This window comes from Durio zibethinus, chromosome 26, assembly GCF_047325235.1.
Source record: "Durio zibethinus cultivar Kanyao isolate XHJ-2024 chromosome 26, ASM4732523v1, whole genome shotgun sequence".
NCBI classification, from domain to species: Eukaryota; Viridiplantae; Streptophyta; class Magnoliopsida; order Malvales; family Malvaceae; genus Durio; species Durio zibethinus.
The window spans coordinates 12,843,544-12,856,974 of NC_143187.1; the positions used below are offsets into that span (position 1 = coordinate 12,843,544).

General features: G+C 32.5%; 1 protein-coding gene across 1 annotated transcript; it reads left to right on the forward strand.

Annotated features, from left to right (window-relative positions):
• The first annotated feature begins 9,689 nt into the window (after window positions 1-9,689).
• Window positions 9,690-11,493, forward strand: LOC111274040 (1-aminocyclopropane-1-carboxylate oxidase-like). The gene is made up of 4 exons (XM_022858694.2): window positions 9,690-9,879; window positions 10,008-10,234; window positions 10,326-10,659; window positions 10,965-11,493. Exons 1-4 carry the CDS (start codon window positions 9,772-9,774, stop codon window positions 11,253-11,255), a joined length of 960 nt encoding a protein of 319 aa, XP_022714429.1. The 5' UTR covers window positions 9,690-9,771; the 3' UTR covers window positions 11,256-11,493.
• The last annotated feature ends 1,938 nt before the right edge of the window (window positions 11,494-13,431 follow it).

The following is a 13,431-nucleotide window of genomic DNA, read 5'->3' on the forward strand; positions in this document are numbered from 1 at the left end:
AAGTAAAAAATGCATGGCATGAATTTTATTATATAAAAAAAATTGCTTCGAAGGTTTGACGAAAGTATATTTACAAATATCATTTTTTATCCTTAGCTGGCATGAAAAGAAATGAATTTAAGCAAATGATGCATGATATGCAAGTCAAATTTTTTTACTTCGATGAGGGGAAACTTGAATTCCATCCTATATTCAAAATGGGTCATCTAGATATATCTTTTCTGTTTCAAAGTTTGGTGAAAACATATTTGCAATCATCATTCTTTCTTATATTCTTTTAGGCACGTCAATAAAATAAATAGATGCATCAATTCATAGAAAATCTAGGTTAAAAGAAGTTTCCATTCATTTTTAAAAGCATCAAGTTTACACATCATGAACCATTCTAGGGCTGAAGCCAAAAAGTGCCAAACCTGCTCCCACTTTCCTTTGTCTCTTCTAAAAAATAATTGACTATGATTACTAGGGAGGATAACTCTTTGCTTAAAAAGCTCTTTATTCATCATCCTGACTAACTCTACTGTTGCCTGCAGCACTGTCTACCATCCTGACATGGGTCAAAGAAGGGTTCTCATGAATAACTGGTTTCATCTTGGCATCAAAACTCAAATATCCAACTTTTATCAGTCCTTACACCATATGTTTCAAAGCTATGAAATCTTTCAAAGAATGGCCAATGATGCCAAAATGGTATTCACATCGAGCATTGGGGTTATACTATTCGAGGAAAGGTGGTTTGCAAGGTTTAGCAGGGATAGAGGCAATAAGATAGTTTTCTAGAAGTAATGGATACAACTCTATGTAGGACATGGGTATTGAATCAACAGAGATTTTTTCTTTGGTGTTACCAGAGTTTTTCTATCATATGATTAGTTTGCTTTGCTAAAAAGATGATAGCTTAATTGGTCTTAGGGTGAATTGAGAAACTTTAGGTCGAAGATTAGGTACAAAAGGTAATGACGGGATAGCATGCTAAACAGGTAATTATAAAATATGAGATGGTGAATATGGGTTCAGGTGTGAAAATTCTTGGTGGTTGCATGAAAATTGATGGCCTAATCCTAGGTGTTTGGAAAAGAGGTTGAAAATGATCATAAGAAGGATTTGGGTACGAGTTTGGACTCAAGATAGTTTGTAAAGGTTGTTTGAAGCCAGTTGGCTTGTTCTTGGAAATCTAACTTTTGAGCTCAGTCATTTGCTAGTTCACCCATTCCTCTCTTGAGTTTGCACAAACCTTGGTCATTGTTCAAATCACCTAATATTTTAGCATGCTCTAACAGAGTGCTGAAACTAACGAGAGACAAGTGACCTTGACTTGACGAAAGTGACAATGGTTTTTGAGGAGCAACTAACTCAACCATCCCACTACTTTTAACCATTTCTATCAATTGAGCCATTTGTCATTTCATCTCTCGAAGCTCAAGCCATAATCTCTCTTGATTCAACTTCAAAGCACTAATCCTTGCTTCCAATTGATCTCCCATTTTCGTGACTCTGATTCCCACTAGGATAGACATTTTATTCCAGGACTTAGATAAAAAATTCTAGATTACTACGCTTATTGAATGAATATCACAAAAACAATGACACACGAAGCATGAATACATGAATACGATGGCTACAAAATGTCATGAAATGCATATATGCCTATGATAATGAATTTTTATATGTACAAATGACCCAAATGAAAATTTTTATCAACCATGAATGTGTATGTAAAGAATGTTATATTGCAGGGATAATGGGATATGAAATGCAACGTTTGTTCCATACGACCCTACCACTCATGAATTTATATGCATGAAATGTAATGATATATTTACATGAATGGTGAGATGTATTCTAATCACTAATGCAACATACTTGTATGAAATGTATGAACCTACTGTATGTATGAGATATGTATGTATGAAATGCAATGTATGTGTTGTGCTAGCTTAATAAGGTAAACACTGCCTTAAGATATGTAACGAGATAGAATACATGCACTACTTATCAAGAAGTGCATGGGATGTATGTGCATGAAGTAAAATACGTATGTTACCTATTGATATGGATGGGATGGAATGCACGTATTATCTTATTATAATGCGCATGGGATGAGATACATGTATGATGTATGAAATGCGAAAGATGAAGTAAAATACAAAATTTTTTGTTTTGAGAAGGAAAAACGAAATAAATAAGGCTTGAAAATTAGTCTTTATTCAGCCAATAAACAAAAAATTTAAGAAAAATCCTTAATCTTTGAAAATGTTCTTTTGCCCTTTTTTTTTCTTTTTTTTTTCAATGATTGACCTAAAATAAATACCACATATTCAAATATAATGCACACAATCAAAGAATATATAAAATAAAAAAATAAAATGACTCGAGAATTCAAGACAAACAAGTAAGAGAAATAATATAACAACCATATAACTTATAATGTCCTAATTTTTGGTAATTTTTTAAAAAGGTGGCATGGCTCTATCCTAGGCAGGTTTCTTATGGCTCACGATATGCTGGGTTAGGATTTATATGTCTAAAGGTTCCCAGACTATTCCTCACATCATCGCCTATTATAGACTAGTAAGGTTCCCCGATCCTCGCCCATTATGGGTTATTAACGGAAAGGGTTCAATCTGAGTGGAAGTATTTTGCTAGCAAATACGAAGGTTATCACCTCATGGGAGTGTAGCTATTTCACTTCCTCCTAAAAAGGATGGAGCTCGGGTATAGAGCTCAAGCATGCGAGTGAATATACAAAGTGTATGCAAAGTAATGTATTGATCAAAATAACATGAATAAATCATAACCAAAAACAAAATCAAAATGAAATAATAACTAACACATAATTTATTTTATTTATTAACATGAATATTTTCAAAAAATAAAATAAAAGAAATTAAATTAAATTAAATATCAAATAAAATCAATTAAATCCAACCATTGTCAATAGCGCATAATTAAAATTTTGGCCCGACTCTCAAACTTATCTCCAGCGGAGTCGCCAAGCTGTTGTAATGGTTTTGGGATCGTCAGACGTAAAGAGAGTTTTAAAATTGAGAAACACAAAAGAGAGTCACCACCAATCTTTGTTAGGGTATGATTAGCTATCAAAAAGTTTATCCTTTTAATAAAACTTATAAAAACGAATTTAAAGTTTATCAAAAAGATAAATTTCGATCTACGAAAAACCAGGTTGGGCCCGGGAGTCGGTTACGTGTGGGAAAGGATTAGCACCCCCACAACGCCTATAAATTGGTTAATTACGCGCTATTTTTGATGTTGGATAAAAATGGTTTTAATTTGAAATTTAAAACTAATTCCCTTCCTTTTGAAAAAATAAAATTTTGCTAAAAGATTTTTGTTTAGAAATATTGAGAAAATCTTTAAGTTAAAGAATTATCTTAAAATTCTCCAGCATCTAGGCAAAATTTAGAATAACTCTTTTCGTTTAAGATTTAACACAATAATCCTTAAAATGAAATAACACTCTTTATAGAAAATTATTTGTGACTTTCCAACATCTAGACAGAGTACCAAGAATTATTTCTTTCAGAATTTTATTTTTATTTTATTTTGTTATTCATAAATTTTTTTAAAAGTATTATTCTTTTTTTATTATAAAATATTTTATCACCAAGTAGTAATTAAAAAGAGAATAATGTAGACAATTATTGATGATAATACGATAATGTATGAAGGCTAATAAATGTCATGTAAAATGAAATACAATTTGAAAGTTAGATTCTTAAGTATAATGAGGCCACTTTGACTCTCAAACATCTAGGCAGAGCTTAGGTGCGACTGTTTATATTTAAGATCCCAATTTATTGTTATACTTTTTATTTATTAATCTTATTATTAATGCGAATTAAGAAATCGTGTGAAAATACTTAACGAAGTAAAATTTCTTAAATACCCCATCATCTAGGTGACATTCGGGAACAGATTGCTTCAAATAAAATTTTCACACGTGTCATTAGGATTTTTAGGAGGTTTTGAGTAAGGGCTTGAGTAGAGGTTTTGAAGGTTTGGTTTAAGGTTTAGAGGGTTTTAAAGCTTGAATTTTAGGATATTGAAGGTTTAGGGTTTTGATTTTAGAGTTTGGAGATTTTAGGGTTTAGGTTTTGAGGTTTGGGGTTTTGATTTAAGGGTTTGGATTTTAGGAATTTTGGATTTTGGGGTTTAGATTTAAGAGTTTAAAGGTTTGGGATTTTAGATTTTGGGGGATTTTGGATTTTTAAGGATTTCAGATTTTAGGATTTTGGATTTTATGGGGTTTTAGAACCTAGGATTTTGAAAATTAAGAATTAGTGTTTAAGGTTTCGTTTTTTAAAAAATACAAACATCTCTAAAAATCTCCAATATCTAGGCGAATTTTAGAAGCAAGTTCAATTTTAATGATTTTTGAAAATTAATCAATAATTTCTCATATATTTATTTTTTATAAAAATTTATTCATAGTAATTCCCCAACATCTAGGCTTAATTATTTTTAAAAAAATGTTTTTATTCCCTCCAACATCTAGGTAGAAAAAATAATAAAAATTATTTTTTTGAGCATTTTAATATATTTTTAATTATTATTTGTTTTCAATTTTATTATTATTTAAACAATTGAATATTTATTCCATCAAATTTAAGAATTTATCATGCATCAATAAAAAAAATACTTAAAATAACAAAAATAATGATATAAAAAAATTCAAAAATTCAAAACAAAATTTTTTTACCTAAACCAAACCGGTCAACGATCGATTTGGCTGGACCGAAAAGGGGTTGGTTCAACTTGTAGCTCAGTCGAATCGACTAAGGAGCGGTTCAGTCCGGTTCAAATCGGTTCAATTAGACCGATCAGCAGATGTTGAAGAACGGGTCCATAGGTCAAGTTGCACGGATCCCGGTTCAGATTCGGGTCCACGCGCGGATCTCCCTAGCCTAAAATGGTATCGTTTTGGCTTGTTGCTTCCTATATAAAATAAAAAAAAAAAAATTTAGCTCATTTCGAACCTTCCTCAGAAAAAAAAGGGTCTAGAGTTCTGGAAAGCTCTCTGGCTTCAGCCAAAATTCGGCACTGGACCACCGTGCCGATCGCCGTCTGAGTTACCGCCTGCAGTCGCTGTCGGTGGTTTTCGATCGCCAAAAAATGTCAAAATTTTTCTGAAAGTTTTTTTCGACGCGATCTTTCAGGATCCGATCTCTTTTTCGCCTGAAACGGCCCCGATATGCGTATTTCAGGGTCCAAAGTTTTTTGTTCTCTCTCTCTTTTTTTTTTTTTTAAAAGAACTGAAGCTGATGATTATTTTTTTTATTTTTTACAGGTAGCTTGGCACTGGGTTCCTCGCCTAGCGAGGACTGTGTTTGTTTTTTTGTGTTTGTTTTCTTTGGTTTGGGTATTTGTTGAGTTTTCTGATGGGCAGGAAGTTTCATGAGAGGCTTGGGTTTTTTTAAGTGTGAGAGGCTAGGACTTTGGGTATTCAAAAGTTTGTTGAAAAGGGGACTGGGCAGTGATGAAGGGTCCGCTCTTCGTGTGTCCGAAAGAGCTTTCGGAAAGGGGAGTTCGAGAGAACTTGAGAGAGGATCCGAGAGAGAGCTTGAAAGGGAAGAAGTTGAAAGTTTTTGAATGAATTCAAAAGAGGATCTGGGTGGCTGTAGAGTGGCTATAGGTGACTATAGGCTGGTGAGCGTGGGTAGACAAGGGGTTGGTCTGAGGGCTGTAAGGTGGTTAGTCGGGGGCGACTGCAACGCCAACCACCCTACTTTCTGATTTTCTCTTTTTTATTTTTTTTATAATAATTAATAATTATTTTTTAAAATTATTATTATTATTATTATTATTAAAATTATTAATATTATATTGAAATAAAAATGATAGACACAAAACCGGTGTCTACAATATCCTACATATAAATTACCACCAGTGATAATTGCTCCGCAGTCCGTTCTTCGTCTTGGTCATATGCTTGGATAAATTTTTTTTTCTTTCAGAAAACAGAGTTGAGAGTAAGTGCCAAGTAAAAGCTTGTTGGTATATGTCATGTCTTTGTTTAAAATGCGCAAGCATGCATGATTATTAATTGTAGTAGCTAGTGAGATACTTTTTTATTTGTCGCCATTTGCTTTTGTCTAAATTGCTAATTGCTATGCTGATGCCCAGTAACAGCACCGATGTTATCTCCTTTATTATCAATGACACAGAAGGTCCATCTTTCTTACAAAATTTACCTTTTTCCCTCTTTTTCTCTCTTGCCTGCCTGCCGACCTGCTCCATTTCTTTCTTTTATGGCATGCGAGCTTGCTTTTGTTTTAACTTGATTGAAATTATTGATGTTATTCCCATAATTAAGGAGAGAAAAGGAAAACATGATTAACGAAGAGAACCAGACACGAAGATACTCAAGTGTAGGAGCAACTTGATGAGAGCATTTGAGCTAATTATCATCATTTCTTTTTGTTACTTTCCCATTCCCATTTGATTCGTTTAGAAGACCAAACGTAGGGAATGGACCGGGTAATTATGATCTCTTTTTACTCGTGCATGCACATAAGAAAAATACCTGAATTAATAGTAAAATATTAATATAAATTGATAACCATATTAAAAATAAGATATGTATAATAATTTATTATCTAATCAAATTAAAATTTTGAATGAAAATCTTGATTATGTTACCATTCCCTTTTCATTTAGTATTAATATGAGAAAGTGTCAAGAAGTGGCATGTTGAATTTCATTGGGTCAAGAAGTACTTGCAATTCTTTTGCGAGTGGCTGCCTTGACAAACATTGCTGAAACAATTAGATGGAAGTTTGGAAGTCAAAAAAATATTGCTAGATCAAGTTATCATTGATCTATGTCAGAGGCTCAGGGCTGGCACATTATACATGGTTTTTTTTTTTTTTTTCTTGTTAATTCTTTCCTTGTAAATAGCTTTATACTTTTTTCTGTTTCTATTTTACAGCAGATTGTTTTCCCTTTGTAGCAAGGTTTATTGGATAAATATAACTTTTAGTTATAAAAAAAAAGAGGGAAAGTGTAGGAATTTTTTTATTTAGCTGAAAAGAACCACAGGAAAGATTATGATACAACTACGATTCGGAAAATCAAAGATCAGGATAGTTGGCTTAATGTATGGTATGCGGAGTCACATCAGTAACCTTTATAAAATAAAAAGCTACAGTATTATACTAGTAGTATCTATTCCATATTTATTGTAACATAAATATCACCAGGGATTGATGCCCGCGGCTTGGTACGTGGGGGCGTCTTCCTCTCTTTGTAGGTTTTCAATATGTCGGCTGCTTTTTATATATTTTGGTACGTATGGCAACTTGATGAAGATGAAAGTAATTTATTCAGGATATAACCTTAACTGTGGAAAAAGCTAATGCTTATTAAATCATGTCCATGTCTAATAGAATTTGCAACTAAGAAAGTAGATTGTATTGCCTTTTAGAGATGCCCATTTTATTATTTTTGGTCCAATTTTTTAGCATTTGATCAATATTCATGCCAGCTTGTAGCATTTTAAATAGTAACTCAAATTCTATAAAAAATTTATTTGAAATTGATTATATATTATTTAATAGATAAAAAAATTTATAAGAGAAAAATTTTTCTCTTATAAATTTTAAGAGAAAACAGATTCTTGATAGGTAAATTAGTGTATTTATAAATAGGTGAAGTCTTCATAAGATTAAATATGATAAAAGATATAAGAAAGTTGTAGAATTTTATAAAATAGATATCCCATAAGAGTACAAAAAATTGATGTTTTTATGGATGTGTACGTTTGAGTGGATTAGAGAAGAATGAAATAGTCCATATAGATATAAGTACATATAGATATGTGTTTATTTGAGTTGAGAATATTCTATAGGACTAGAAGATATTGAAATAATCTATGAATATTAATTATTGAGTTATTTATATAATATAGTTTATAATTCTTTACGGCTAGTAAATTTTTTTCTCATCTATAGACATAAGTCGATTGGATCGAATCACGTTAAAGAATTCTAATAGCAAAAGATTTTTAATAAGTAAGTTAGTATACTTATAAATAGATAAAATCTCTGTAGAGTTAGCTATAATAAAAAAATATAAAAAAATTGTAGAGTTTTATGAGATAGACACTACAAAGAACTATGGGAGATTGACGTATTTATGGATGTGTATATCTGAATGAACTAGAGAAGAATGAGATGGTCAATATAAGTATATGTGCATATGAATATGTGTTTATTTAAGTTGAGAATACTATATAAAATTAGAAGATATTGAAAGGGTTTATGGGTATTAATTATTGAATTATTGATATGATATATATTTATAATTCTCTATAATTAGTGAATGTTTTTTCTTATTTGTATACGTATGTCGATTATGTAAAACCATGTTAAATTATTATATTTTGTGTGATTGATCTTTTGTTGGTTTGATTGGATTTGAGGTTTGTTTATCTAATAAGTTTTATCAGAGCTGTTATGATCCTAACAAGCGATATCAGAGTTAAAGATTCGATACGTAGGAAGAGATAAGTCTAGAAGAACTTAATTTAAGGGAAGAGTTTGAGTTCATATTTTAATAGATCGATTTGGTTGAAGTATGAAGATACAAGAGAAGATTATTATGAGATTTTCATTGTAAATGGAGCTAAGTATGTCAAACATGAAGACTGATGATTTGATAGAATTTAAGTCAATGTGAAAATTGTTAAGAATGGTAACTCAAATTTCATAAAAGATTTGTTTGAAATTGATTAAATATTATTTGATAGATAAGAAGACTTGCATGAAAAAAATTTTAAGAGGAAAAAGATTTTTGATAGACAAGTTAGTATACTTATAAATATGTAAAGTTTTTATAAAGTTAAGTATAAAAAAAGATATAAGAGTTATAAGATTTTATGAAATAAATTTCTCATATGACTACGAGAAAATTGATGTATTTATAGATATATATATATATATTTAAGTGGACTAAAGGAATATGAGATAGCCACATAAATATTAGGTGCATATGTATATATATTTATCTAAGTTAAGAATATTTTATAGGATTATAAGATATTGAAAGGATTCATGATATTAATTGTTAAGTTATTGATATGAGACATATTTATAATTATCTACAACTAATAAAATATTTTTTTATTCTTAAATATGATTAATTGAATTAAATCAGGTTAAATTATTATTTTTAATATAATTAATTAATCGTTAGATTATAATTTTGAATTAAAATTTTTTTTATCTAACAAATAATATCAAAATTCTCATGATCTCAACATGGAACAAAATGGTGCATGCGTCCATGGGAAAAAGTAGGAAGCACCCAGTCGAGATTTGGTCAAGTACTCCAGAGAAAGCAAGACATGAACAGGTTACCAGGGCGAGTCCTCTACCCACCCAAGAAAAGAAAGTTTAGATAAACTTAAAGAACGTCACAGATCAGAGATCACTGGATCATGGCTGTCGCTTCAACAAAAAGGATGGTAGGGGTCCAACAAGATGTTACTTACGCATGCGCCACGTGTACTCTTTTTTTTTTTTTTTTCTCACCAAGGCAGTTTTGGATTCTTTAACATTTTTTTATGTTTAATCTCTTTAAGTTCCAAGTTGCCCATTCTTTCAACTTTTTTTTTTTTTTTTTTTTTTATTTTCCCCCGTTTTGCACCTCATTCTATGCCTATAAATTGCAACTCCGCATAATCCCATTCGACACACCTTGAGACGAACATAAACACATTAAGAAAAGAATAGTGAGAGCTCGGAAGAAACAATGGAGATTACTTTCCCTGTTATTGATTTCTCCAAACTCAATGGTGAGGAGAGAGGAGCCACCATGGACATAATGAAAGATGCCTGTGAGAATTGGGGTTTCTTTGAGGTACTAAAAGCTCTGAAATGTGTGTTTTATACTAGATGAAACAATCTATAGTCTAGAACTTTTACTCCGTTCATTAATTGCTTATAATGCTCCTAACCCTTCATTGTATTTACTCTTTTCTTGAAAAGCTGATGAACCATGGAATATCTCTTGAGTTGATGGATACTGTGGAGAGGCTGACTAAGGAGCACTACAGAAAGTGCATGGAGCAAAGGTTCAAAGAAATGGTGGCCAGTAAGGGTCTTGAGGCTGTTCAATCTGAGATCAATGACTTGGATTGGGAAAGCACCTTCTTCTTACGCCACTTACCTGAATCAAACATATCCGAAATTCCTGATCTTGAAGAAGATTACAGGTCAAAGTTAGAGACGTTTTCACTTTCTTTTTAAGTATTGGCAGTGATGAAAAATGGCTTTATGTGTTAAAATAGCTCTTTTTGATAACAGAAAGGTGATGAAGGAATTTGCAGTGAAGTTGGAGAAGCTGGCAGAGCAACTTTTAGACTTGTTGTGTGAGAATCTGGGGTTGGAAAAGGGGTACCTGAAAAAAGTCTTTCACGGGTCCAAAGGGCCAACCTTTGGGACCAAGGTCAGCAACTACCCTCCATGCCCCAAACCAGACTTAATCAAGGGCCTCAGGGCTCACACTGACGCTGGAGGAATCATCTTATTGTTCCAAGATGACAAGGTCAGCGGCCTTCAGCTCCTCAAGGATGACCAGTGGATCGATGTTCCTCCAATGAAACACTTCATCGTGATCAACCTTGGTGACCAACTTGAGGTATTCCAGCACTCAACTTTTTTTGTTTTAGCGCTAAAAGTTTAAATTTCACTCAAACTAAAGTGATTCTAGTTAGAGATACGGAAATATATTAGATTCAGCACTAGGATGTTTGGTAATTATAAAATGGCTACTTTGCTACGTAAGGAATATAGAATATTTTTGCCATTATTATTATAAAGCACAAAGCCTACGGAAACGGAAAACAAAAACTATTCCAAGCTAGACTATTTCTAGCTGCGAACTACTTATGTCAAGGATGATTCCATGATTTTCTTGTTGACTCTTTTCTCTGATTGATACAGGTGATCACCAATGGCAAGTATAAGAGTGTGATGCACCGTGTGATCGCTCAAACAGATGGTACCAGAATGTCTATTGCTTCCTTTTACAATCCGGGTAGTGATGCTGTTATATATCCAGCACCAGCTTTGCTAGAGAAAGAAGCTGAGAAATCCCAAGTGTACCCCAAATTTGTGTTCGAGGACTACATGAAGCTCTATGCTGGTCTCAAGTTCCAGTCCAAGGAGCCAAGGTTCGAAGCCATGAGGACCATGGAGTCCACGGTAAACTTGGATCCTATTGCAACTGTTTGAGTCCTGATGGGAAATGGGCTTAGTAGTGTGTTTCTGTTAATAAGTTTATTAGTCTGCTGACGGATCAATTCTGTTATAGTTCTGAAATTAGTGAGTCTATTGATATCCAGGAGTAAAAGTTCCTCTGTTATATATGAAGCCTATTGCGCAGTGGCTGTGCTTTTAATAAGATGTTTCTGTTTTAGAAAGTGACCAAATAATGTGATATGAAATTGTCCTTAAGATTCTGTTTTGGCTTCATTAGGCTTTAATAACACTTTGTCTCAATTCTGTCTTCCTGTTTTAACTACTTTGTGCTGTTGGGTTGGGTTCTCCTTTGAACGCAACAATTTGCTGTTCCCCATTTCCTGATGGTTAATGTAGTGATTATATGGGAGAAAGAAAAACATTGCTTCTATCAGATTTCCAGCACTTAAATAACCCTGTTTCGAGAAGGTGGGGAACGAATTAAAAGAAGAAAGCTGAGTTGACCATAGCTAAGAGCTCTTTATGAGCAAATTCTGTCAAGCAAAAAGCACATATATCATCTCTCCACTTTTAGCGGGAAAAAGAAGGATGATCTGACGGTGTTCCTATAAATGCTGAAGAAAAAGATCGTTAGAGTCAAAGGTAGAGAGTATTTTCTGTTCTTGTACTCGACGTGAAAGTCAATAAAAATCAAGTTAAAAAAAAATGAAAAAGTAAGTTAAAAAAAATGAAAAAGTAAGGAAGAGAGAAAGAGGAAAGGATCATATTGAAAAGAAAGTGAGAAAGTAAGGAGGAGAGAAAGAGATGAACGAGACTAATATCGTTTTATAGTGTCTAAGTCTTTGTATTTATATGTAAATTGAGAGAGATAACAGAGGATAATTAGAATATAATCGAACTGAGATGACACTAACATATCAAATTAATACAAATGACAAAAATATTATGATTATCTAATGAAGATTTTGAAAAAAAAAAAAATCACCATACACTTTTTAACCATTATATGCCCCTAACAATTTCAACCAAGCTTTTTATCACCTTTCCGTCAGCCAATGTTTAATATGTTCTTTTGATCATAATCCAAAGTGTGCTAATCAGGTTAGACCTTCTAATATCCACACAAAATTCAACTTCCTTCAAGTGGAAAACTGATAGAATCCACTAAACCCAATGATAGGAAAGTTCTAAGCAAGATCACAATAAAGTAATCTAAATTTAATACCATAGGAGCACGTATTATCATAAAACTTTTCGATTGAAAACTAACCACTACTTCCTTCTTCCTGCCACCTCGAATATTGGACACAGATACTGGCATATTTTTCAGTGTCCATTAATTATAATAAATTTCCTTTTCATTCTTCTCACAGCTTTATGTTAATATAGTTCAATTCTTTGACTCTAATGGTCTGCTTTAAACATTGTTATATGACACTAAATTACTAATAGATTTCCCCGTTAGAAACTGAAAGTAGCATAACTGCAAAACCCCTTTAACATACAACTTACCTACAATCCAAGTAAAAATGGAATAAACTAAACAATTGAATGAGAAAGTGACCAAGGCACTTATCCACTAAAAATAAATGAAAGGCAACAAGGAGAATCAAAAGGCCAACTTGAAAGTCACAGTCACCAAAAGCTACCACTCTCTTTTTAACTGCCAAGCTGTGCTAAAACTTGGTATGGAAAGTTGACGATGAGTACATAAGCCCATTAAAACAGATTGCAATGTGAATGCAAAGGAACTTTCCTAAACAGACTGAAGAAAGAAAGAAAGAAAGAAAGTAAAACAAATGCATAAAAATATCCCAGCAAAGAGATCTTCAACAGTTGATGATAGGAAAGATCCAACGAAGGCATTCAAGTAAAATAAACATGTCACAGTTTCCAACTTACCTCTGCAATAGCCCAGCACTAAAAAATTTAGTCCAGACAGGACCCTGATGCTAACTGACTAATATTTATGGATGTAGAGAAAAACAGCCAATCCGAATTAGAATTCTTCCGATTTCATAACAGAGACAGCTATACAGTAGCTAAACAAATAGTAAGTCACAACAACCTAACACCGTCTGTTAACAAACAATGTTTTATCCCGCTTTTATAAGGAAAAATACTGTTCTCCTTGGAACACCAAGGTTGCTGCAGAACAAAGTTACATAAGATAAGATAGCTTAAGATATACCACTCATGAATGAATAGT